Source organism: Nymphaea colorata, chromosome 2 (assembly GCF_008831285.2).
Source record: "Nymphaea colorata isolate Beijing-Zhang1983 chromosome 2, ASM883128v2, whole genome shotgun sequence".
NCBI lineage: Eukaryota > Viridiplantae > Streptophyta > Magnoliopsida > Nymphaeales > Nymphaeaceae > Nymphaea > Nymphaea colorata.
In genome coordinates this window covers 1363692-1390159 of record NC_045139.1, presented here as the reverse complement: position 1 = coordinate 1390159, position 26468 = coordinate 1363692, and the positions used below count along the sequence as shown (strand labels likewise).

The following is a 26468-nucleotide window of genomic DNA, read 5'->3' as shown; positions in this document are numbered from 1 at the left end:
TTCCAGAGAAGTTTTAAATTTTTGGGCCTACTTTTTTGTCAAATGTTAGAAAAGGACTCGTTTTGATAATCTTCAGAAAACTATGCATGCCTGCCTTTCACGAAACTGAAAATTTTGACCGTCAGAAGTTTGGACATATGGCAATTGAAAACCTATTGTTCAGTTTTATCTAAACTAGTTTTTGTTTGGATAATTAATAATTAACCAGGTTGCTTAAGGATTTGATAAACTTGACAGGTATCTAAACCCCACCCTCCCCTTCCAGTAATATAATTTTCACTAGTACATATATCTTTTTTAACAATGGAGCTGGTCATCAGAGGACGCCAATTAATACTATTTATTATTGTAGACATCAGGCCTGATACATAGTCGATCGTCATTCAAAAGAAAAAGAGGAGGAAAGAAGGAGAAACGACAAGTTGGAGACTATAGATTAGATTTTTGGTGGAGTCGTCTATAGTACTCCAGAAATTACTACAATGTTCTAGATTCAAGTTTGCTTATTACGTCTTCGCTCAACCTTTTGGCTTGTGTTTTCCTTCATAATATCTTTCCAGCTTCAGAAAGTTTATTTTCCGATGAGGTCTAATAACTACAGAGGGAGGAATTGCCAATAAATTCTTATTTAGAAGTTTTAATCTGAATACATCTTCCCGCGTGCAAAGAAAAACTGGGTCTACGTAAGTGTGTAAAATGAATTTCGATCATGCATTAAAATATCTAAACATATAGCATTATCTTATATGACACACAGCTACTTCTTCAATCATTATTTATTTTATTGAACGAACGCCGATACAGGGAAAGACCGGGAAATCCCAGTATGTGTCTTAAACTGGATATTCCCAGAATTGCAGTTATCCACCAACATCTCCGAGACCCCAATCCAGAGAAGAAGCTCCTTTGCCTTCACACCAGTCACCTTCTTCATCCGACGAGGCTTGACGAATGCCGTGACCTCTGCAGCAAATGAAACACTCCGACCAATTTGCTCAAAGTAATGGTCCTTCTTCTTCTTCTGCCGGAGCCATATGAAGCCTTCAGATGGGACTAACCCAATCTCTACTATGTTCTCCAAAGGGAGGAGTCCTCTTGGAATATTGAATTCATCAAGGAGCTGGATGGCTCTCTTTTGACACTCTATCTCACCTATACAGATTTCAGCTCTCTCTCTCATTGAATCAATCACTTGAGAAACCATCTCTGATCTCTCTGCTAGCTCTCTCTCTCTGTTTCTTTTTGTACGTTGGTGAACTAGTAGATGGATGATGAAACCGTCTTCCAGTGTGCCATATTTATATGCCTCTCTCTCTCTCTTAGCAGACAGGTTGGTGTCTGATAGATCCTTGTAAGCGGCCATGCAGGCTGGATCCATCTCTTTCATGGCAGTGGATGAAAAGGACCCTGAATGAAGAGGTTCAGTTTTCTCACTTAAATAGGTCGGCCAAGTTGTGGAGTTGGATATAAGGTGGCACATGGACTAGTCAATTGTTCTTCACCAAACATCAAAGTCATGTTGCAATAGCTAAAGAGGCATGTTAGGTAAGGCCCGACTTCGACTCCCCCTTCCTTCCTTCTCCTTTCTGTCTCTATTATTAAACTAAACTCTGAAAACAGTTCAGGGCACATTTAGATAAGTCATCTAATTCAAGTAGGTTTTCACTAAAACTGCTAGTTATGTATAGGCTGCTTGCTTTTCTTAGACATATGGCAACTGAAAACCTATTGTTCACTTGATCTGAATGAATTTTTTTTGTTTGGATAATTATTAATTAACCAGCTTTTCGGGGATCTGATAAACTTGACGGCAGGAAGTAGAGTTCTGTTCTGTAAAAAACTCATGTCCACGCATGGCTTCAGATTTGAAAAGAATAAAACTATAAGTCTATTGAGTACTGTGTATGTATACACAGCTTTCTGTTTTTCTTTTCCCCTCTAATGTTTGATCTTAGCTGAAGATTTTTGCTGGTATTGTACAACCTTTAGTACTTCATGGTTGCTACACTGAATATGGTGCAGTTGGAAGATTTGACAAGGCCATGTGCAGCATATACAATGTAGGCCTTATAAGATGATAACAAAAGTTAACAAAATACTTTGTTTTTATGGGAATCAGACTTCACCATGCATCTAACAAAGGATTGAAAGTGATTGAGGTGGTGATCGAAACATCAACCATCTCGATGTAAGATATGAGAGAGTGAATGAGGTCATACAGATGAATTGACATGATAGATACACCGCCACGAGATAATTAACCACAGGTAGGCATGGGCACCTACTGCAACTCTGTAAAATGTAGCAGAGACCAAGTGCATATGGAAGAATTAACTAGGCCATGTGCAGCTAGTTAGGCATGGACCACACAGTCACAATATTTGTAAAGCATTACACTTGCAGATTGATGGTTGTCAAAGACACTTTCACGCATGCATTCTAGGTTACGTACGGAGAAGGTAACCTGCCCACATAAAAACCATGAAAGCAATCGGTATGTATATTTCAAGTAACTTTTTATTGAACAAAAATCTACCATATGGCAGCTTAGAGAGAGAGAGAGAGAGAGAGAGAGAGAGAGAGAGAGAGAGAGAGAGAGAGAGATGGATGTAGCTACAGCTGCTGTAAATGGCGTGGAGGTCGACCTCTAGTTCCATCCGTAGCCACAAGCCACAAATTTCGTTCCTGGGTTTTTATCGGCGAGGTTTTCTCGGGTAGTTTTCAGCTAAGTTGTTTTTCTCAGGAAAATGATTTGAAGAACTTGGAGTTTTTTTAAAAAATAAAACATCAAAATGTTAGGTAATACTACAGGAAATGAAAAAACTAATCAGTATTTTATTGCATTTAAGAGGCCACGATAAATGCCTAAAACAAGAGGAAATAAAGCAATCAAATAAAAGTTGAAAAAAATAAAAACAGAAAATGAAATAGAAAAATAAATGAAAAAATCATTTCAGAAATATGGCTGTGTTTCATTTTTTGTTTTCTTATTTTTTGGTTAATATTGTAATATTTTGAAAATACAGCAATATTTATGGTTTTTTTTCTTCTAATTTAGGGTGAGTGGTTCATCTTCACCCCCTCAAAGAGAAGCATTTGCCTCTTCCAAATGCCCACCACCCCTAGGGTTCATAGAGCTTATGTGGAGACCTATTACATTCCAAAGGATGAGTGCAACCTGGTCAATATTTGTGCTTATGATCTCACGTCCAAAGAGTAGTGGCTTCCACAATGGACACAATTATACATTCTAATAGCAGCATTAAATTGTCCAAATGTTCATGCGGGCAGTTGCGCTTAATTAAACAAAATCCATCAACATTTTAGTTCCACTTGTTTGTCCCATTTTGTAGTTTTCCATGTACTGCTACAACTGTGCTGGATTAGACGCTTGGTTGCTTGAGTGTTTAGCTGTAATATAATTTCCAGAAGTACATGTATCTTTTTTAACAATGGAGAAGCTAGGTAGCATTGACGTGCATGCACCTGCAGTTGCCTCTTTCACAGCCTAAAACTTTGAGGTGAAGGCCCATTAAATCCCAATATCTAAGTACAGATCTCCTCTTTTATGCCAAGAGTTATAAAATTGACTCAAGTGTCTGATTTCTAAGACTATAAAGCTACACATATACACATAAAAATATGTTTACAGATCAAACCTTAACAGTGAGTTAAACAAACAATTTCTTTGTGCTTCTCAAATTTGAACCTGTGGATGGGATTTGTACAAGGTTTTTCAGAATAGACAGTTTTTTCAGACTGGAACTTTTTCTTTCAGGTGGACAACGGCTCGTTAAATTCCTAGAAAGCCTGTTTTGACACTCCAAGCAAAAACTAGGATGCATGAAGTGAAGAACTGGTTCTCAATTGCCATCCAAACAGGCAAAACCTAGTTTTTACATTTCCAGAAACCTTGTTAGAAAACGAATTAAGCATATACATAACTGAGTTCAGTGAAAAGACAGTTTGAAGATGGACTACAAGGTTTCCAGAGTTTGGTTTAGAGAGAGAGACAGAGAGAGAGAGGCAACAGGGCCATGTGTTAACTTACATGGTTGCCTATTCAGCCATTACAACTTGACAGTGATTGGTGAGTGAATGGATGTTAGAAGAACAATTGGCTAGTCCATGTGCCATCTTATGTCCAACTCCACAATTTGGCCAACCTATTCAATTGAGCGAGCTGAACCTCTAACATGCTTATATCTGAAGATTCATCACTTGTGGTCCCTTTCAGCTGCTTTTTTTGGACGATGCAGCACTAAATTGTTATATACAACTCACATGGCTGCTTACAAAGATCTACGGAGCCCAACTTGTCTGCTAAGAGAGAGAGAGAGACGCATATAAATATGGCACACTGGGAGACAGTTTCATCATCCATCTATTAGTTCACCAACGCACAAAAAACGAACAGAGAGAGCTTCAGCTAGCAGAGAGAGGCAAATAGTGAGAATGGTTTCTCAAGTGTTCGAATCAATGAGAAAGAGGGCAGAAATCTGTGTAGGTGAGATAGAGTGTCAAAAGAGAGCCATCCAGCTCCTTGATGAGTTCAATATCCCCAGAGGACTCCTCCCTCTCGACAACATAGTCGAGATCGGGTTAGTCAGATCTGAGGGCTTCATATGGATCCGACAGAAGAAGAAGAAGGACCATTATTTTGAGCAAATTGGTCGGAGTGTTTCTTTTGCTGCAGAAGTCACGGCATTCATTGAGCCTCGACGGATGAAGAAGGTGACTGGAGTGAAGGCAAAGGAGCTCCTTCTCTGGATTGGGGTTGCTGAGATGTTGGTGGATAACTCCAATTGCGGGAATGTCCAGTTTAAGACACACACTGGGATTTCCCGATCCTTCCCTGTATCAGCATTTTTGCTATAAATAAATAATTGTCGAATACTTCAATTACAGATAGAGGTCAACTGGTGATCATGTAATGCATTTTGGTCAATTCATTTTCTTTTACATGCTTATACGCATCAAGCCTTTCTCTGCCGAAAGATTTCGAATTCAATCTTCAAATCAACAACTTATTTCCTCTTCAGAAAAAAGAGAAAAAAAATACATTTCTAGTGGAAAAAAAAAGACATTTCTAGCAGGAAAGAGATTATAAACGGCAAGACAAGCAAAAAGCCAATGAGCAGAATAGCCTTATTGTGCGCCTCTTTAAGCAAATATCTGACAGAATCTATGAAATGAAAGTACTATGTAAAGAGAGAAAATAACAGAGATAAAGAGAGAGATGCTCTGTTCACCTATGTATCATTAGAGGAGTAAGGAAGGTCACCTTCAAGAGAGACTGCACAGAGCTAGAAGAATCATGCTTGTCGCCAGAGTTTTTGAGTTGCATACAAAAAAAAAGGAAAATATGTGTTGTGTGTGAAAGTGTTAGAATTGGGTTTCTGGTTTAACTTCAGCCCCAAATCTGCGGTGCATCATCTCCCACTCTCGTCTTGGCACTCTGTTCCGTCACTGTCTGTCTACTAACGAATCAAGTTATGTACATTATGTACATAATGTGTTCTCAGTAGGGATCAAGTAGAAGTTAGAACATTCTAGAATGCAGTATAGCTATAATTTGTCATTCTTTCATCTCAGCCATTCATCTGTAACAAATTTTCTTATACAAGCAGCGAAATTCAACAGCCAGGGCTTCTCGTTTTGGCCTTGCCTAATTGCTCTGTTACGTTTCATTCTTAGCAGCTGATCTTGCTCGGGATATAAGCTCAACCTTGCGATGAATAAGTTAGAATTCCTCTTAGTTTTATTCGATTAATTGGAAGCCGCAACTTCAAATCGTTGGCGATGTGAGACTCTTTAATAATATTCAAAGCATCAAGCCCAAGAAAACCATGTTAACTTTCATTGTCATCTCTTTATAGTATGCTGAACATGGCCGTGTCAAATCTTCCAATGCCATCATGCCTAAAGTAGCAACTATGAAGTATTAATGGTTGTACAAAACCAGGGTATAAGGAAAAAACCTAACCTGGTAAAAGGATTAGAGAGGGAAAAAACAATTGATTGAAAAAAAACGTTGAACCAATCTTATAAAATTTTGAGAATTCCTCAAGAATTAACAGCAAATAGTTTTCTTTCTAGACTTTGGTGCAATGGTAGTATCATCAACTCAAACTCAATCGGAATCGGAATATGAACCGTCTTCATGTCTTATGACGAAGAGCTAGACACACATTCATAAGAACAGAGAAAAAGGTATGAATGCAAAAGGGCATCATGTTTTTCTTGACTACTTAAATTTCATTTTTTTTCTCGTCTTTTCAGTTTACAAAAGCTGAAACAGAAAATGATCGGGAAATCCTAGTATGTGCTTTAAACTGGGTATTCCCGAATTTGAGTTGTCCAATGCCCATCATCTTTTCAGTTTACAAAAGCTGAAACAGGAAATGATCGGGAAATGCCAGTATGTGTTTTAAACTGGATATTCCCGGATTTTGAGTTGTCCACCAACATCTCAGAGACCCCAATCCAGAGAAGGAGCTCCTTTGCCTTCACACCAGTCACCTTCTTCATCCGTCGAGGCTCAATGAACGCAGTGATTTCTGCTGCAAACGAGACACTCCTGCTAATCTGCTCGAAGTAATGGTCCTTCTTCTTCCTCTGCCGGAGCCATATGAAGCCTTCAGATCGGACTATACCAATTTCTACTATATTGTCTAGAGGGAGGAGTCCCCCTGGGATACTGAACTCATGAAGGACTTGGATTGCCTTCTTTTGGCACTCAATCTCTCCAACAAAGATCTCAGCTCTCTCTCTCATGGAATCAATCACTTGAGAAACCATTCTTTCTGTCTCTCTGTTCCTCTTTCTCTCACTCTCTCCAGATAAGTGAACTAACTCTTTGATTTGGTGAAGAAATTGGGAGCTCCTAAGCCTATTTATAGCAACCATGGTCTGCCTTCTACCCATATCTCTCTCACTCTCTCCCCCTGGTCATGTTGAAGTGTATCAGTTGCTTTCATTGACATTCAACTAACAAGATGCCAAAGCAATTTTCTAGCTGCTGCACATGGCCCATCTCAATTGCTCTGCGTACTCACTTTCTCTTCCGAACGCCGCCAGTCAAGTTGCCATGTTCGAATATCTCTACCCATTAATTTTGATTACCCAGTGAGATGCATGGGTGCAAGGTAGCAGGTTGTAGATTACACGAATTAAAGGTCATGCACTGTTTTGAATCCCACGTGAGAAGAGGATAGCACTGTGACATGATAATCTCTCTCCCCTTATCAACCACCATCTTCGGCATGCAGTAGCTTTCAGAACAAACTTTCAGCATCGTGTTGGTTGGCCCGTGACTGCGATTCAATTTGTAGGAATTAATGCACAAATTCTTGCAGTCGCGCTGGAATCATGGCAGCCATATAATACAACAGCAACGGTTGCAAACATAAAAATTAAGTCAGATTGGGAGGGAAAGCAACAGGAAATTAAAATAACTTTTGAGTTGTGTTTCTTAAGGGGACTGCGCGAAACTGCTTAAGGGAAGTTGTGTTTGCTACAGAAAAGTGTATAATGAGTGGGATTTTCGTTTTTCTGTTAAAGAATTAAAGCTAACCATGCAATTGTTGTTCATACATGAACGGACCAAGTATTTGGCTCCAACTTCCAATGCACCTGTCAGTAAAAGGATGAGACAGATTGGCATCTTATGTTCATCAAACGATTCACAAGAAGACACTGTGACATGCACTGAGATGCATGGGTGCAAGGTAGCAAGTTGTAGAGCACACGAATTAAAGGTCATGCACTGTTTTGAATCCCACGTGAGAAGTGGATAGCACTGTGACATGATAATATCTCTCCCCTTATCAACCACCATCTTCGGCACGCAGTAGCTTTCAGAACAAACTTTCAGCATCGTCTTGGTTGGCCCGTGACTGCGATTGAATTTGTAACAATTAATGCACGAATTCTTGCAGTCGTTCTGGAATGATGGCGGCCATTAACGCAACAACAACGGTTACAGACATAAAAAATAAGCCATTTTGGAGGGAAAAGCAACAGGAAATTAAGAGACAAAATCCATGCACGAAGCTGCTTACGGGAAGTTGTGTTTCTTACAGAAAATTGTATACATTTTTTTAGCTCAAAAAATCTGATGCATCTTCAGCTGTCGATAATAACCAGATTGAAATTTTAACATCCACGCTGCACTTGAGCAACTCAAAAGCTGATTTTTACTAAACAAACCCAATGGATGACATTTGTTATGTTTGGATTAAAAACTTGTTCTAAATAAAAATTTTGACTTGACTACACTCACATATTTTAATATATATATATGTATGTATATATATACTCGTTATTAGTTTAAGCGGGATGATCGGAAGTGTTTGTTTATTATATATATTACGTTTTTATGACTTAGCTTTCTAAAAATGATATTAAGTTCTTTACGAATTTCAGCAATTAGCATGGGCTTTTTGGTCATACAGTATATGACCCATAACACCTTCACAATTTTTCTGAAAGCAACCTGCGATGCACGCCCATTTTCAGAAATGTATTAATTCCTTGGAAATCAGAAGGAGATAGGTTATCATGTTATCAGCCTAATATATAGTCGGCTCTTAGTCTTTGCATTCATAATTAATGCGGTTTCATTTCTAAATTGTTATTTGATTGAACCCTTTCTTAGTCAGGTGAAATGTACCAATCACTTTCAAGGTATACAGACATGGGTCTCTGATAATTTGCGTTTGCCAAATTAGTTGATGAAGACATTAAGGCCACAATATTGTTCAGTAAAGACGATGCTTAAGAGTCCTGAATGCATGAATTGTCTACCAACTTAAACTATCGCAATAGATGCTACCCATGTTAGCTACCCACATGGCTCAGTCAATTCTTTTGCCTGCATTGAACAAGTAATTGCATTTAGTGAGGCGGTCCAGCCTAACTTCAATTGGCTTAAAGCAATTGCGCTTATAAGTAAGGTACTGGTCCATGCATGACAATTACAACTCTCTTTTCTCTCTCTCTCTCTCTCTCTCTCTCTCTCTCTCTCACCCAACAAAGTCTGAAGTTGTGATCAAGCTGCAGCAGGTCAATTTAGTTAGCCAAATAAAGTAAGACGGTGGAGCTTCCCAAGTTTGCGATTCCCAGGTAGTTGGGTGGATGCTGATTATCCATGACGAGATAGGTAATTAAGATAACAATGCCTAGTTGAAATATTAATTGCATCCAACTGATTGTCTCATGTTGCCCCTGCCCTTGTCAATTAATGGTCACACCATAGATGATGCACCCATGCATGGAATTAATTTCAGGCTAAACTAAATGAGAACGTTGCATGGAATTGAACCACCCAAAATAAATGGTGGAAATGTGACATCTCATTAATGTAGGTGATGGTGCTCCTTAGAAGCTTTTAGATGTTCATAGATGACTGCAAGCAGCAACGCATCTTATGTTTTGGTGCTTTTATTTTTTTTTCTATTAATTCATTAATCGCTTTTCGAGCATTTGGATGTATCCAAATGCTTATCTTGCATAAGGATTTATTTTTGTTACATGTATGTAGGTATAGATGTATGCATGCATGTATGTATGCATGTAGAAAGAGAAAGAAACGGAGTGAGGGGGAGAACAAAGTTATGTATATATAATTGAGAGAAAGTTACGTGTGCACGTAGTAAAGGAGGGAAGGACATCTTGGTAATTTAATAAAAAATGTCCTTCATTGCTTTTACTTTTTCTATTTTCAATCTTGTCTCTACCAAAAGTTTTGTTTTTCAGTGTGAATTAAAGATATTTTAATCATTAACCATATTAACGCACAAAAAATCATGCACCAATATGGTGCACCTAACCAGGTTTGTAAGCATGCATGGGCATCGGACAAAAGAAGAATTTGAGAACTAAGTACAGTGGGTAGGCCATGTGCAGATAGCATGGGTCATCTCGTGCAATCGTTTCAAGTTGGCCAACCTATTCAAGCACCACATGTATCCCATGTCACATGCATGCATTTTCATGATCTTTCACGTTCATTCTAAATGGTTTTCTTTTTTTGGTGGAAAAACCTGTCTATATATGAAAGCAATCGATACACTTCATCTGCTTAATGAAATTAATTAATTTAGAGAGTGAGAAGAGACAATGAGTGGGGGGTGAGAGAGAGAGAGAGTACACAAAATCCCTTAGTTAAAAAGGAAGCTCCAAATTGAATGAAAATTTCTAGTGTCCTTTTGTTAGAGGCCGATCTGAATGCTTGGGGAAAAGACATGAGGGCACCAATTGTCGGAGGCCAAACGTCTCAAGTGAAAAAAAGTCGCGGTAGATATTAATGGCGAACCACTGCAACTTCGTCTGCCCTCCTCGTGCTTGATTTTCTTTTCAAGTTCTTCATGAAGTTTAACATGCTTTAGTTTAGATAACCATGCATATCCTCTGTTTATATATACCACTGCAACTTCGTCTGCCCTCGTTGTGCTTGATTTTCTTTTCAAGTTCTTCATGAAGCTTAACATGCTTTATATATATATATATATATATATATATATATACTGCAACTTCGTCTGCCCTCCTTGTGCTTGATTTTCTTTCAAGTTCTTTATGAAGTTTAACATGCTTTAGATAACCGAGCATATAAATATATATATATATATATATCGAGAAAGGGAGAGAGAGAGAAAGAGAGCGAGAGAACATTATGGCTAGTTCTTACCATATGAATGTCCAAAACTAGCGTTCTCTCATATTAAAGCAAAATGGCGCAGAATCTTCGCTCTGCCAAGGACAGAGAGTTATCAGTTTGATTAACTTAATAAGGATCTTCTGCTTAGTGTCGACCCAGGGAAAAATCAATAAACCATTTCATCACTTTGCTAAGTTTTGAAGAAAAGTCGCCTGGTTACCTCCCCACAAAAATGCAGTGAAGACTGACCAGGAACTAAGAATGCTATGCGTATGAAAGTGTCTTGACAATCATCAAACTGCAGGTGCAGTGCTTAAAAATTTGTGTTTGTATGGCGCATGCCCTAGTTAATTCCATCTATGCTGCATTTTACAGAGTTGCAGTGTCTCCATCACTCCGTGCCCATAGATAGCTAGTGCCATTATCATCATGTCAATTCATCTACATGACGCTCGCATTTACTCTAACTCTTCCTCTGTCTCTCCTATTTATTCAAAATAATATAATGGAGTCGGCAATGTCAGGCAAGTTACTCATCAATTGTGCCATGTTAAGGGAACTGCATTCAAGTTTGGGGTGCTCAGGTAGTTGAGTATAAGTAAAATAAAGTCATTAATTCAGTACATTCAAGTAGCAATTTGCAGTTAAAGCTGGGGCTCGGAAACAAGCCGAGCTGACCACTGCTTGTACTCATCTTAAAAGCTTGTTGTAATTCATTAAATGGCAGGTACTAGTCTTGCTTCAGCTTGTTTAGGCTTGTTTTAGTAACTAAAATATTCATAACAGAGTTTTTTAAACCTTAAAGTAAGACAATTAATTGGAGCAACTGTTTCTTGTGCAAGTGATGGGTTAGATGTTCAACAGTGCTTTTGGCTTTGAAATGGTAGTTTTTCTACATAAATTATCTAGAGATTCATTCAATAAGTTTTGTGAGAACCAGAGAAGAGCAGAGTAGAACAGGGCAAAGGCAAAAAAAAGCAGATCCCATGGATGTGAGGCCGAGCAGAAAATCTCACATTCTTTTCATTATCGAACTCTGAATATATAAAACTCATTAACAGCTTATTACAGAGAATCAGCGAGGGGAGAGATAACCAACTTATATCCTTGTCACAACAAATGAAAAGTAAATGTCTCTGGCAAACTATGAAGCTTGAATTAGAGGAGATTTGCATAATTTTCTCCAAATATTTTCTTTAAAACATAATTTGAGACTAATATGAAATTTGAACTCGTGATAGGTTATCAAGCTTAACCTCCTCTTATCTTTATTTCTTCAGTTTCAAATGCTTACAGATATCTCCACATGGGATTAACTTGATTCGATAATCTTGGAATCTCCTGAGTCTTTAATCAATTCAAAGTGCAAATAAGAAAGCTCAAACGTGGCTTTACTTAATTCATTTACAGATTGAGCTTAGACCAGGTTGTGGGAGCAACAGGCAAAACTGCATCAAAGCCTACTTTGTTCATCTCATTCACAACCATAGTTGGGATTCTCTCACTGAATTTTGATGATAGTGAACCCCTTCCCTGACCTTGGTTACAACACATAACCCCAGCTGTGTACAATTAATGTGAGTACATTTCAATCGGCGATGCCTGTTCATTGCATCAAGTGCTTTCAAACCTTTGCTGGCAGAATGGTCATCCTTCATGAAGTGAGACTCACCTAATAATCAAAGGCAACAAGGCAAAGCAAATCTTGCTAACTGTCATCATCATCCTTCTAGGTCTACATGTTGCACATGACCTTGTCAAATCTTCCAACAACATCAATATGCTTAGTATAGCCGCCAAGAAGTACTTGAATCTATACAAAACCAAGTCATAATGCAAAAAAGCCGGCAGCTAAGATCAAGCTTTGGAGGGAAAATTCTAAGTGATTGAAACTGACACTGACTACTAGTATCCAATTAATCTTACATAACGCAGTGACTGTTGACTAGATTCAAAGCAAGACCATTTCAGCAATCTTTTTCATGTGTCAAACTGATCATGTGATCAGCAGAGGCAACTGAAACAACTATAATGATCTGTTCAATTAACATGGGTAGCAGCTCACAGATTTATCACATTAGATGTAATATTCCAAACAGATTGATGACAATAAGTAGTTTGTGAAAAAAGTTACTTCAATCTTGATCGAGCAAGTTACATTTTATTCAAGCATCACTTTTGCATTTTGGTTCATCATAACTTTTTGCACAGATAAGTATCTACAAGCAAGGGCAGCCATTCTTGGATTGGTCAAAGAACAGCATTTTTGGTGGTTTGGTTGCCGACCATTTAATGAGGAATGGATCAAGTTCAATGCACACTTTTGGTCAATCAACATCTTAGAATTCAGATTGCTATGCACTTGCTCATATGGATGTGACTTACAATCTAAGGATAAGAAAATTAGGAGTGAAGCTTGATTCATCCACACACCTATTGAACAACATTCTGTTCATAATTCTCAAAATTTTAGTTAAGTATTTTTTCTTTTGAGCATTTTGACACCAAAATAAATTGGTTTAAGAATTTATTCTTGAGGTCTAAAGAAGATCTTTGTAAAAGAGCTCAAAGAAATCATTTTTAATAATGAAATTTAGGGTTAGTGGTTCATCTCCACCACCCCAAAGATAGGCAATTGCCTCTTTTCTGTGCCCATAACCTCCAGGGTTCACAAAGCTTGCGTCGAGACCTATTACAGTCCAAAAGATGAGCACACTAGGTCATGACAGCAACCATCGGATTTGAACCTTGGACCCCTTTGAAGTGGATTGCCTTGCCACACAGTGCACCACAACCCCTTGTGGTCAATATTTGTGGTTATGATCCCCACCAAATTACTAACAATTACCCTCTTCTTCACGTCCAAAGAGTAGTGGCTTCCACAATGGACAGAATTATGCATTCAAATAGCAGCATTAAATTGCCGAAAATTTCATTCAGGCAGTTGCGCTTAATTAAACAAAATCCATCAACATTTCAGTTTGTAGGCCAATTGTTTGTCCCTTTTTTGTAGTTTTCCATGTACTGCTACAACTATGCTGGATTAGACGCTTGGTTGCTTGAGTGTTTAGCTGTAATATAATTTCCAGTAGTACATGTATCTTTTTTAACAATGGAGAAGCTACCTAGTATTGACGTGCATGCACCTGCAGTTGCCTCTTTCACAGCCTAAAACTTTGAGGTGAAAGCCCAGTAAATCCCAATATCTAAGTACAGATGCAAAGTAAAATTGATCTCCTCTTTTATGAAAAGTAATATTGACTCAAGTATCTGATTTTCTAAAAGACTATAAAGCTACACATATAGATATAGTTCAAATCTCAACAGTGAGTTAAACAAACAATTTCTTTGTGCTTCTCAAATTTGAACCTGTGGATGGGATTTGTACAAGGTTTTTCAACGGCTTGTTAAATTCCTAGAAAGCCTGTTTTACACTCCAAGCAAAAACTAGGATGCATAAAGTGAAGAACTGGTTCTCGGTTGCCACCCAAACAGGCAAAACCTAGATTTTACATTTCCAAAAACCTTGTTAGAAAACCAATCAAGCATATACATAACTGGGTTCAATGAAAAGACAGTTTGAAGATGGGCTTCAAGTTTTCCAGAATTTGGTTTAGAGAGAGAGAGAGAGGCAGGGCCATGTGTTAACTTATATGGTTGCCTATTCGGCCATCACAACTTGACAGTGATTGGTGAGTGGGTAGATGTTACAAGAACAATTGACTAGTCCATGTGCCATCTCATGTCCAACCCCACAATTTGGCCAACCTATTCAATTGAGCGAGTTGAATCTCTAACATGCTTCTATGTGAAGATTCATCAGTTATGGTCCCTTTCAGCTGTTTTTTTTGGACGATGCAGCATTAAATTGTTATATACAACTTTCACATGGCTGCTTACAAGAATCTACCCAGCCAACTTATCTGTTAAGAGAGAGAGATGCATATAAATATGGCACACTGGGAGACGGTTTCATCATCCATCGATTTGTTCACCAACGCACAAAAAAACAAACACAGAGAGAAAGCTAGCAGAGAGAAACAGAGAGATCAGAGATGGTTTCTCAAGTGTTCGAACCAATGAGAGAGAGGGCAGAAATCTGTGTAGGTGAGATAGAGTGTCAAAAGAAAGCCATCCAGCTCCTTGATGAGTTCAATATCCCCAGAGGACTCCTCCCTCTCGACAACATAGTCGAGATCGGGTTAGTCCGGTCTGAAGGCTTCATATGGATCCGACAGACGAAGAAGAAGGACCATTACTTTGAGCAAATTGGTCGGAGTGTTTCATTTGCTGCAGAAGTCACGGCATTCATTGAGCCTCGTCGGATGAAGAAGGTGACTGGAGTGAAGGCAAAGGAGCTCCTTCTCTGGATTGGGGTTTCTGAGATGTTGGTGGATAACTCCAATTGCGGGAATGTCCAGTTTAAGACACACACTGGGATTTCCCGATCCTTCCCTGTATCAGCATTTCTGCTATAAAATAAATAATTGTTGAATACTTCAATTTGAGATTGATGTCAACTGATAATCATGTAATGCATTTTGGTCAATTCATTCTCTTTTACACGCTTATTCGAATTCAATCTTCAAATCAACGACTTATTTCCTCTTCCGAAGAAAGAGAGAAAGAAAGACATTTCTAGCAGGAAACAGATTATGAACGGAAAGACAAGCAAAAAGCCTGAGAGAAGACGAACTGCCCAAAGCTAGCATCATAAAACGCAATACTTAGTGGGTGAGGCCACCACTGCGAGGTACGCCCTTGATTTTGCGCCTCGCCACTTTTTCCTTGCTGGATCTCTAGAAAGCAGCGACAATGAGCAGAATAGCCTTATTGAGCGCCTCTTTAAGCAAATATCTGACAGAATCTATGAAATGAAAGTACTCTGTAAAGGGAGGAAATAACAGAGATGAAGAGGGAAATGCTCTGTTCACCTATGTTATAATTAGAGGAGTGAGGAAGGTCTTAAGAACCTTCAAGAGAGACTTCACAGAGCTAGAAGAATCATGCTTGTCACCAGAGTTTTGTGTGTGAAAGTGTCAGAATTGGGTTTGTGGTTTAATTTCAGCACCAAATCTGCTGTACATCATCTCCCACTCTCGTCTTTGCACTCTGTTCCGTCACTGTCTGTCTACCAACGAATCAAGTCATGTAATTTATGTACATAATGTGTTCTCAGTAGGGATTAAGTAGAAGTTAGAACATTCTGGAATGCAGTATAGCTATAATTTGGCATTCTTTCATCTCAGCCATTCATCTGTAACAAATTTTCTTATACAAACAGTGAAATTCAACAGCCAGGGCACCTAGTTTTGGCCCTGTTTCATTAACTTGTTTTTGTCTTGCCTACTTGCACTGTTACGTTTCATTGTTAGCAGCTGATCTAGCTCAGGATACACGCTCAACCTTGCCATGAATAAGTTGCATTTCCTCTTAGTTTTATTCGATTAATTGGAAGCCGCAAGTTCAAATCGTTGGTGATGTGACTTTTCTAATAATATTCAATGCACCAAGCCCAAGAAAATCATGTTAACTTTCATTGTCATCTCTTTATAGTATGCTGAACGTGGCCTTGTCAAATCTTCCAAATGCATCATGCCTGAAGCAGCAACTATGAATTACTTAAGGTTGTACAAAACCAGGGTATAAGGAAAAAATCTAACCCAAGATAAAAGGATTAGATGGGGAAAAAACAATTGATTGAAGAAAACGTGGAACCAATCTTATAAAATTTTGAGAATTCCTCGATAGCAAATAGTTTCCTTCCTAGACTTCAGTGCAATGGTGGTATCATCAACTCAAACTAAATCCGGATCGGAATATGAAGCGTCTTCATGTCTTATGATGAAGAGCCAGACACATATTCATAAGAAAAGAGAAAACGGTATGAATGCAAAATGGCATCATGTTTTTCTTGACTACTTAAATTTTATTTTTTTCTCATCTTTTCAGTTTACAAAAGCTGAAACAGGAAATGAACGGGAAATCCCAGTATGTGTCTTAAACTGGATATTCCCCGCATTTGAATTGTCCACCAACATCTCCGAGACCCCAATCCAGAGAAGGAGCTCCTTTGCCTTCACACCAGTTACCTTCTTCATCCGTCGAGGCTCAATGAATGCAGTGATTTCTGCTGCGAAGGAGACACTCCTGCTAATCTGCTCGAAGTAATGGTCCTTCTTCTTCTTCTGCCGGAGCCATATGAAGCCTTCAGATCGGACTATACCAACTTCTACTATGTTGTCTAGAGGGAGGAGTCCCCCGGGGATGCTGAACTCATTAAGGAGTTGGATTGCCTTCTTTTGGCACTCAATCTCTCCAACAATGATCTCAGCTCTCTCTCTCATGGAATCAACCACTTGAGAAACCATTCTCTCTCTGTCTCTCTTCTCTTTTCTCTCCTCTCTCTTTCTCTTTTCTCTCCTCTCTCTGGATACGTGAACTATTTTTTTTTTTTTTTGGGTGAAGGAATTGGCAAGCTCCCAAGCATATTTATAGCAATTACCACCCATGTCTGCTTTCTCTATCTTAATCTCTCCCTCTCTCTCTCCCCCCGATCATGTTGAAGTGTGTGCTCCACATGGCCCATCTCAATTCCTCTTCATGCTCTCTCCCTCCTCCAGCCGCCGCCGGTCAAGTTGCCATGTTCGAATATCTGCCCATAAATTTTGATGACCCAGTGAGCTGCATGGGTGCACGGTAGCGTCGTAGCGAGTCGTAAGAGCACACGAATTAAAGGTCATGCTCTGTTTTGAGTCCCACGTGAGAAGAGGATAGCACTGTGACATGATAGTATCTCTCCCCTTATCAACCACCATCGTTGGCTTGCAGTAGCTTTCAGAACAAACTTTCAGCATTGTGGTGGTTGGCCCGTGACTGCGATTCAATTTGTAGGAATTAATGCACAAATTCTATTTCTTGCAGTCGCGCTGAAATGATGGCGGCCATTAATACAATAACAACTGTTACAGACATAAAAATTAAGCCATTTTGAAGGGAAGAGCAACAGGAAATTAAGAGACAAAATCCATGCACGAAGCTGCTTAAGAGAAGTTGTGTTTCTTACAAGAAATTGTATACATTTTTTTAGCACAAAAATCTCATGCATTTTCAGCTGTCGATGATAACCAGAGAAATTTTAACATCCATGCTGCACTTAAGCAACTCAAAAGCTGATTTTTACTAAACAAACCCAATAGATGACATTTGTTATGTTTGGATTAAAAACTTGTTCTAAATAAAAATTTTGACTACACTCACATATTTTAATAATATATATATATATATATATATATATATATATATATATATATATATATATATATATATATATATACTCGTTATTAGTTTAAGCGGGATGATCGGGAGTGTTTGTTTGTTATATATATTACGTTTTTATGACTTGGCTTTCTAAAAATGATACTAAGTTTTTATGACTTAGCTTTCTTAAAATGATATTAAGTTTTTATGACTTAGCTTTCTAAAAATGATACTAAGTTCTTTACGAATGTCAGCAATTAGCATGGGCCTTTTGGTCATACAGTATTGACCCACAACGCCTTCACAATTTTTCTGAAAGCAACCTGCGATGCACGGCCATTTTCAGAAATGTATTAATTCCTTGGAAATCAGAAGGAGATAGGTTATCATGTTATCAGCCTAATATATAGTCGGCTCTTAGTCTTTGCATTCATAATTAATGTGGTTTCATTTCTAAATTGTTATTTGATTGAACCCTTTCTTAGTCAGGTGAAATGTACCAATCACTTTCAAGGTATACAGACACGGGTCTCTGATAGTTTGCGTTTGCCAAATTAGTTGATGAAGATATTAAGGCCACAATATTGTTCAGTAAAGACGATGCTTGAGAGTCCTGAATGCATGAATTGTCTACCAACTTAAACAATCGCAGTAGATGCTACCCATGTTAGCTACCCACATGGCTTAGTCAATTCTTTTGCCTGCATTGAACAAGTAATTGCATTTAATGAGGCGGTCCAGCCTAACTTCAATTGGCTTAAAGCAATTGCGCTTATAAGAAACGTACTGGTCCATGCATGGCGATTACAACTCTCTCTCTCTCTCTCTCTCTCCACCAACAAAGTCTTAAGTTGTGATCAAGCTGCAGCAGATCAATTTAGTTAGCCAAATAAAGTAAGGCAGTTGAGCTTCCCAAGTTTGCGATTCCCAGGTAGTTGGGTGGATGTTGTTTATCCATCACCAGATAGGCAATTAAGATAACCACGCCCAGTTGAAATATTTATTGCATCCAACTGACTAGCGCACGCTGCACCTACCTTTGTCATTTCTTGGCCACACCATGCATGGAAACAGTAACTACAATCATACATTTTCTGAATCCGATTCTGCAGTGATTACCGTGAACGTCAACCCCCTGTGCAAGCTACTAAAATAAGGTGGGTTGCTCGAGAAGTTTTAGCATTTTTTGCCGCGCCAACGACGGCCGTGTGTTTGACCTTTGCGGATATCACCGGAAAAAAATATATACATTAATCAGAAACCATGTGAATATCATTTCTGCTTTTGACTTTTTAGATGTACAAAGTTGATCCAAATGATATCTTGGTAGCTAGTTTTGATCCTATTAAAAACAAGTTACTCACATGGTCTTCTTTTATGCAGCATGAACACCCAAAAGGGTAACTATCAAAGTTTTGGGTTGAGAAAGTGATATTCACATGGTTTTGATTAAAATAAATGTGTATGAAGAAGAAAGGCCAAAGTCTATAAGATTTGGAGGTGGGCTGCACATGATTGGAGTTGATCTCTTAGTGCTTGCTTTATGCAGAAACTGCACATAAAATAAAAGCGTTTCAGATAAAGTGTGACATCTCATTCTTGTACATGATGGAGAATCTTAGAAACTTTCAGATGTTCAAACTTCAAAGATCATTGTAAGAAGAAAGACATCATATTTTCAGGTGGTTATGTTTTCTTCTATTAATTCATTATCGTTTTTCAAATATTTGGACATAGCCAAATGCTTGCCTTGTATGTCAAAGTAATTTTTGTTACATGCATGTATGTTTGTACACATGTATGTAGAGGGAGAGGATAAAGTTATGTATAATTAGCATGCATGCATGGGCATCAAACAAAAGAAGATTATGAGAACTAAGTAGAGTCAGAAAAGTTGACTAGGCCATGTGCAGATAGCATGGGTCATCATCTCGTGCAATCGTTGCAAGTTGGCCAACCTATTCAAGCACCACATGTACCTCTGCATCACATGCACGCATGTTCATGATCTTTCACGTTCATTCTACATGGTTTTCCTTTTTTGGCGGAGAAACCTGTCAATATCTGATAGCAATCGGTACACTTGATCTGTTTCGATACTCATTTTTTGCGAACCAACTTTTCAGGAATCATATTGCCATGTAGTTTCTTATATGAATGTGTTAAAGGATAGGATAAAAAAAAGCTTAGAAAAGTAAACTTTCCTCCTTCAGCTTATTATTTATTAATTTGATGAATTCCTGTTTACCAATTTCAGAAATATTAGTACATTAAGCTTTTTTTTTAGTTCTTGCAAGTGCAATTTGGACATCAAAGGTAGGTTGATTTAAAATTTAACTTTTACGGCCCATTAGGATGGCGCCAGCTTGGTCGGACTCAGTGTGCAATAGCTTGTTTCTAGACGCCCTCTTGCCATCAGAAATAGGCAGAAAACAAGTCGCTGTAGGCATTAATGGCTCTGCAACTCGTATGCCTTCCCTCGTGCTTGATTTTCTTTTCAAGTTCTTCATGAACCATAACATGCTTTAGATAACCATGCATATCCTATATCGCGGGAGAGAGCATATTATGTCTAATTCTTACCATATGAATGTCCAAAGACAGAGAGTGTGCCATAATAAAGCCAAATCACGCAGAATCTTCTCTCTGCTAAGACAGAAACATCAGTTTGATTAACTCAGTAAGTATCAATCCACTCCTTCCATTTGCCAATTGTTGAAGGAAAATAGCCTGGTTATCTCCCCATACAAATACGAAGAAGATTGACCAGGAATTAAGAATTCACTGCGTATGAAAGTGTCCTTGACAAATTCCAATCATCAAACTGCAGATGCAGTGTTCATAAATCATGTGACTGTATGGTGCATCCCTATCTGCACATGGCCTAGTTAATTATTCCATCAGTGAGGCACTTTACAGAGTTGCAGTAGATCTCGATGCCTATAAATAATTAGTGCCAGTATTATTTGGTCAACTCATCTACATGGCTTCCTCATTTACTCTCTCTATTTCCTACTCTCTCCTATTTATTTAAAATAAATATAATGAGGTCGGCAATACCAGACAAGTTACTCATCAATCTGTGCCAGCTCCCTGGTCCAGGGAACAGCATTCAAGTTTATGGTGTTCAGGTGGTTGAGTAGATGCTGATCACCTTTCCAAATTAGAACAAAGTCATTAATTAGTCTCATTCAAGTTGCATGATGCAGTTAAAGCTGAGGCTCAGAAACAAGACGAGCCGATCGCGGCTTTGCTTGTACTCAGCGTAAAAAGCTTGTTGTAATTCATTAATTGGGGGGTACTAGGCTTGCTTCAGCTTGTTTGGGCTTGTTTTAGTAACTAAAACATTCATAACAGAGTTTTGAAACCAGAAAGTTAGACAATTAATTGGTTTACTGCTTCGTGTGCAAGAGAATGGGTTAGAGGTTCAGAAGTGCTTCTGACTTGCAAGTGACAGTCTTTTCACATAAGTCATCTAGAGATTTGATTCACTAAGTTTTGTGAGAAGCAGAGAAGAACAGAGTAAAACAGGGCAAAGGCAAAAGAAAGCAGATGCCACAGACTTGAGGTAGATCAGAAAAACTCACATTCTTTTCATTATAGAATTCTGGATATATGAAGTTAATTTGGAAAATAACAGCTTATTGCAGAGAATCAGCGAGGGAGAATTTTGACCGCTCATGACAACCAACTTATGTTCTTGTTCCTACAGATGAATAGTAGATGTCTCCAGCAGACTTTCGTGCTTGGATTAGAGGAGATTTGCATAATGTTCTCTATATATTTTCTTTAAAATTGAATTTGAGACTGTAATATGAAATTTGAACTCACAGATGGCTTATCAAGCTTAATCTCCTCTTAATCTTTAATTCCTCAGTTTCAAGTGCTTACAGATGTCTCAACGTGCTTTAACTTGATTCAATAAGCTTGCCGTAACATGATCTTGTCAAATCTTCCAACAATATCAATATGCTTAGTATAGCTGTCATGACGTACGTGAAGGTGTACAAAACCAAGTCATAAGGCAAAAACTGTGATCGAAACTGACGCTGAAAACTAGTATCCAATTAATCTTACACAAGGCAGAGTGATTGTTGTCTAGATTCAAAGCAAGACCTTTTCAGCTCTCATTTTCAAGTGCCAAACTGACCATGTGTTCAGCGCAGGTAACTGAAGCAACCACATTGATCTGTTCAATCAACATGACTAGCAGCTCATATATTGTCACGTTAGAATAATTTTCCTAACAGATTGATAAAAATATGCAGTTTGCAAAAGAAAGTTACTTCAATCTTGATCGAGCAAGTTACATTTTATTCAAGCATCACTCTTGGATTTTGGTTCATCATAACTGTATTCACAGAAAAGTATCCACAAGAAAAGGTAGCCATTTTTGCATTGGTTAAAGAACAGCATTTTTGGTGGTTTGGCTGCCAGCCATTTAATGAAGAATGGACCGGATGCAACGCACACTTTTGGTCAATCAACTTCTTAAAAGTCAGATTAATATACAGTTGCTCATATGGATGTATCTTACAATCTAAGGATATAGGAGAGTGAAGCTTGATCCATCCACGCACCTATTAAATGACAATCTGTTCATAAATCTCAAAATTTTAGTTGTCTTTTTTCTTTTAAGCACAATTTTGACTTCAAAATAAACTGGTTTAATAAATTAATTTTCAGGTCTCAAGAACATCTTTATAAAAGAGCTCGAACATTTGATTTTTAATTGTTTGTGAAATTACTTTGAAGTTGGTCCTTCCGTCAATTGAAGAATGGGATTATGCATGTGATAGTCGATTGGAGGGTCGTAGCGTTAATGTTAACCTTCATTATCATCTCATGACCTCGGCGAAATCTTCCAACTGCATCTTGCCTACTTAGTGCAGCAACCATGAAGTTTTAAAGGCTGTAAAAAGCTAACATATATATATATATATATATATATATATATATATACAAGGCAAAAAGTTACATCTAAGATAAAAGATAGAGGGAAAAAAACAGTTGATTGAAGGAAAGGTTGAAACTATGTCGAATTAATGTTACATAAATTTGAGAATTTCTCAAGAATTAACAGCGAATTGCGTACTTCTGTTAGACTTTGGTGCAATGGTGCTACCATCATCAGCTCAAACTCAATGAACTAGAATATCAAGCTTCTTTTCCATTATGATGTAAAGCCACATATTTAGACAAAAAGAAAAAAATATGAATATTACAAAAGTTTATCATAATTTTCACGACTCCTTCAATTTTTTTTCTCATTTTTTAGTTTACAAAAGCTGAAACAGGAAATGATCGGGAAATCCCAGTATGTGTTTTAAATTGGATGTTCCCGGAATTAGAGTTATCCACCAACATCTCCGAGACCCCAATCCAGAGAAGAAGCTCCTTTGCCTTCACTCCGGTCACCTTCTTCATCCGACGAGGCTCAATGAATGCCGTGACTTCTGCAGCAAATGAAACACTCCGCCCGATTTGCTCAAAGTAATGGTCCTTCTTCTTCTTCTGCCGAAGCCATATGAAGCCCTCAGATTGGACTAACCCGATCTCGACTATGTTGTCGAGAGGGAGGAGTCCTCTGGGGATATTGAATTCGTCAAGCAGCTGGATAGCTCTCTTCTGGCACTCTGTTTCTCCTACATAAATTTCAGCTTTTTCTCTCATCGAATCGATCACTTGAGAAACCATTTTCTCTGTCTCCCTGTTCCTCTCTCTCTCTCTCTCTCTCACTCTCTCCAGATAAGTGAACTAATTCTTTGATTTGGTGAAGAAATCGGGAGCTTCTAAGCATATTTATAGCAACCATGGTTTGCCTTCTATCCTAATCTCTCATACTCTCTTCCCTTGGTCACGTTGAATATGTATCAGTCGCTTTCATTGTCATCTAACTATGGGACTCGACAAAGCTACTCTCCCTCTCTTCCGGCGGCCGCCAGTCAAGTTGCCATGTTCGAATATCTACCCATTAATTTTGATTACCTAGTGAGCTGCACGGGTGCAGGGTAGCAAGTTGTAAGAGCACACGAGTTAAAGGTCATGCACTGCACTTATACTTTTGAAGCCCACGTAAAAAGAAGGTAGTAGCCTTGAGAACAAACTTTCAGCATCGTGTTGGTTGGCCGTGACTGATTCAAATTGTAAGAATTAATGCACAAACTCTTACAGTCGCGCTGGAAACATGGCAGCCATATAATACAACAACAACCGTAACAAACACAAAAATCAAGCCATTTTTATTTTTTGTGTTGTGGGGGGGGGGGGGGGGGGGGGGGGGGAGCATAGGAAATTAAGAGACAAAAGACCTGCACGAAAGATTATTACTAGTTATTAGATTAGGCTGGGTGATCAGGAGTGCCTGTGTACTAAATATATTAGGTTTTTATGGCTTAGCTTTCTAAAAATGATATTAAGTTCTTTATGAATTTCAACAATTGACATAGGCTTTTTGGTCATACAGTACATGACACCTTCACAGTTTTTCTGAAAACACATGCAATGCCACTTTCACGAAATGTATTAATTCCTTGGAAATCAGAAGGATAGAGGTTATCATGTTATCAGCCTAATATATAGTCGGCTCTTTGCATTCATAATTAATGTTTATTCTTCTAAATTGTTATTTGGTTAACATTGAGGCCCAGAACCCTTTCTTAGTAAAGTGAAATGTACCGATCATTTTCAAGGTGTATAGATATGGGTCTCTGACAAGGGTGGGTAACAAGGGTGGGTATCGGGCCAGGCTGGGCCGGCCCGATCCGGCCCGTCGGGCCGAAGGTGTATAGATATGGGTCTCTGACAAGGGTGGGTAACAAGGGTGGGTATCGGGCCAGGCTAGGCCGGCCCGTCGGGCCGAAGGTGTATAGATATGGGTCTCTGACAAGGGTGGGTATCGGGCCAGGCTGGGCCGGCCCGATCCGGCCCGTCGGGCCGCTCAGCCAGGCTCGGGCCCGGCCCAATAGCTTCACCCTGCCCTCCCGACGCCCTTTCCCCCTCCCGACCCCCTTTCTCCCCGCCCTCCCGTCGCCCTCCGGCTATGGCGTTGGGTCTCCGCCGACTGCAGCAACGGCGACAGAGGAGGAGGGGGAGCGGAGAGGGAGACGGGAAGGGAGAGGGAGAGAGAGGGGGGAGGGAGCGGAGAGGGAGAGGGAGATGGGAAGGGAGAGGGAGAGCGGGAGAGGGAGAGGGAGAGGGGGAACGAAGAGGGAGAGCGGGAGCGGAGACGAGGAGGGAGAGGGGGAACGGAGAGGGAGAGCGGGAGCGGAGACGAGGAGGACAGAAGGAGGGGGAGCGGGGGACGGAGGGCGGGAGTCGGGAGTCGGGCCGGGCCAGGCCGCCGCCGGGCCAGCCTATCGGGCCCTGCCTGGGCCAGGTTTTTCCCAGCCTGGACCCGGGCCCGATGCCCAGGCTTAGTCTCTAATCATTTGAGATTGCCAAATTAGTTGATGAAGATATTAAGGCCACAATATTGTTCAGTAAAGACTTTTGAGATTGCCAAATTAGTTGATGAAGATATTAAGGCCACAATATTGTTCAGTAAAGACTATGCTTGAGAGTCCTGAATGCATGAATTGTCTACCAACTTAAACTATCGCAATAGATGCTACCCATGTTAGCTACCCACATGGCTTAGTCAATTCTTTGCCTGTATTGAACAAGTAATTGCATTTACTGAGCGGTCCAGGCTAACTTCAATTGGCTTAAAGCAATTGCGCTTATAAGTAAAGTACTGGTCCATGCATGACAATAACAACTCTCTCTCTCTCTCTCTCTCTCTCTCTCTCACCCAACAAAGTCTGAAGTTGTGATCAAGCTGCAGCAGATCAATTTAGTTAGCCAAATAAAGTAAGGCAGTGGAGCTTCCCAAGTTTGTGATTCCCAGGTAGTTGGGTGGATGTTGATTATCCATGACCAGATACGTGATCAAGATAACCACGTCCAGTTGAAATATTAATTGCATCCAACTGATTGGCACATGTTGCACTTGCCCTTGTCAATTCCACCATAGATGATGCACCCATGCATGGAATTAATGTCAAGCTCAATTGAAAGAGAACGTCGCAAGGGATTGAACAACCCAAAACAAATGTCATTCTTGTGCATGATGGCGCATCTTAGAAACTTTTAGATGTTCAAACTTCAAAGATGATTGTATGAAGCAGGACATGATATTTTCAGGTGGTTCTATCGTCTTCTATTAACTCATCATCGTTTTTCGAACATTTGGACATAGCCAAATTCTCGTCTTGTATATCAATTCATTTGTGTTACATGTATGTATGTACGTATATATATATAGAGAGAGAGAGAAGGAGAGAGAGAGAGAGAGGAAACAGAGTTATGTATAATTAGCATGCATGCATGGGCGTGAAACAAAAGAAGAATTTGAGAACTAAGTGCTGTAGGAAGAATTGACTAGGCCATGTGCAGATAGCATGGGTCATCTCCTGCAATCGTTTCAAGTTGGCCAACCTATTCAAGTACCACATATATCTGCACATGACATGCATGCATTTCATGATCTTTCACGTTCATTCTTAAT

At 39.2% G+C, this 26468-nt stretch overlaps 3 protein-coding genes across 5 annotated transcripts in view; 1 reads left to right on the top strand and 2 right to left on the bottom strand.

Annotated features, from left to right (window-relative positions):
• LOC116248648 (uncharacterized) overlaps positions 1 to 15223 on the top strand; it is a 51296-nt gene extending 36073 nt beyond the window's left edge. Inside the window, exons 1-2 of one of the 3 annotated variants that reach the window (XM_050076001.1) lie at positions 4323 to 4734; positions 14995 to 15223. In XM_050076001.1, the coding sequence (XP_049931958.1) occupies positions 4456 to 4734; positions 14995 to 15138 (423 nt within the window). In that variant the 5' untranslated portion in view covers positions 4323 to 4455 and the 3' untranslated portion in view covers positions 15139 to 15223. Of the gene's footprint in view, positions 1 to 4322; positions 4735 to 14637 lie in introns of those variants that run through there. The other 2 variants (XM_050076002.1, XM_031621556.2) reach the window with 2 other exon arrangements.
• Positions 15224 to 16608: 1385 nt separating this feature from the next.
• On the bottom strand, positions 16609 to 17031 carry LOC116249063 (uncharacterized). Its single transcript, XM_031622178.1, has one exon. It carries the CDS (start codon positions 17029 to 17031, stop codon positions 16609 to 16611), a length of 423 nt encoding a protein of 140 aa, XP_031478038.1.
• Positions 17032 to 23194: 6163 nt separating this feature from the next.
• On the bottom strand, positions 23195 to 23617 carry LOC116249058 (uncharacterized). The gene has a single exon (XM_031622173.1). It carries the CDS (start codon positions 23615 to 23617, stop codon positions 23195 to 23197), a length of 423 nt encoding a protein of 140 aa, XP_031478033.1.
• Between the last annotated feature and the right edge of the window lie 2851 nt (positions 23618 to 26468).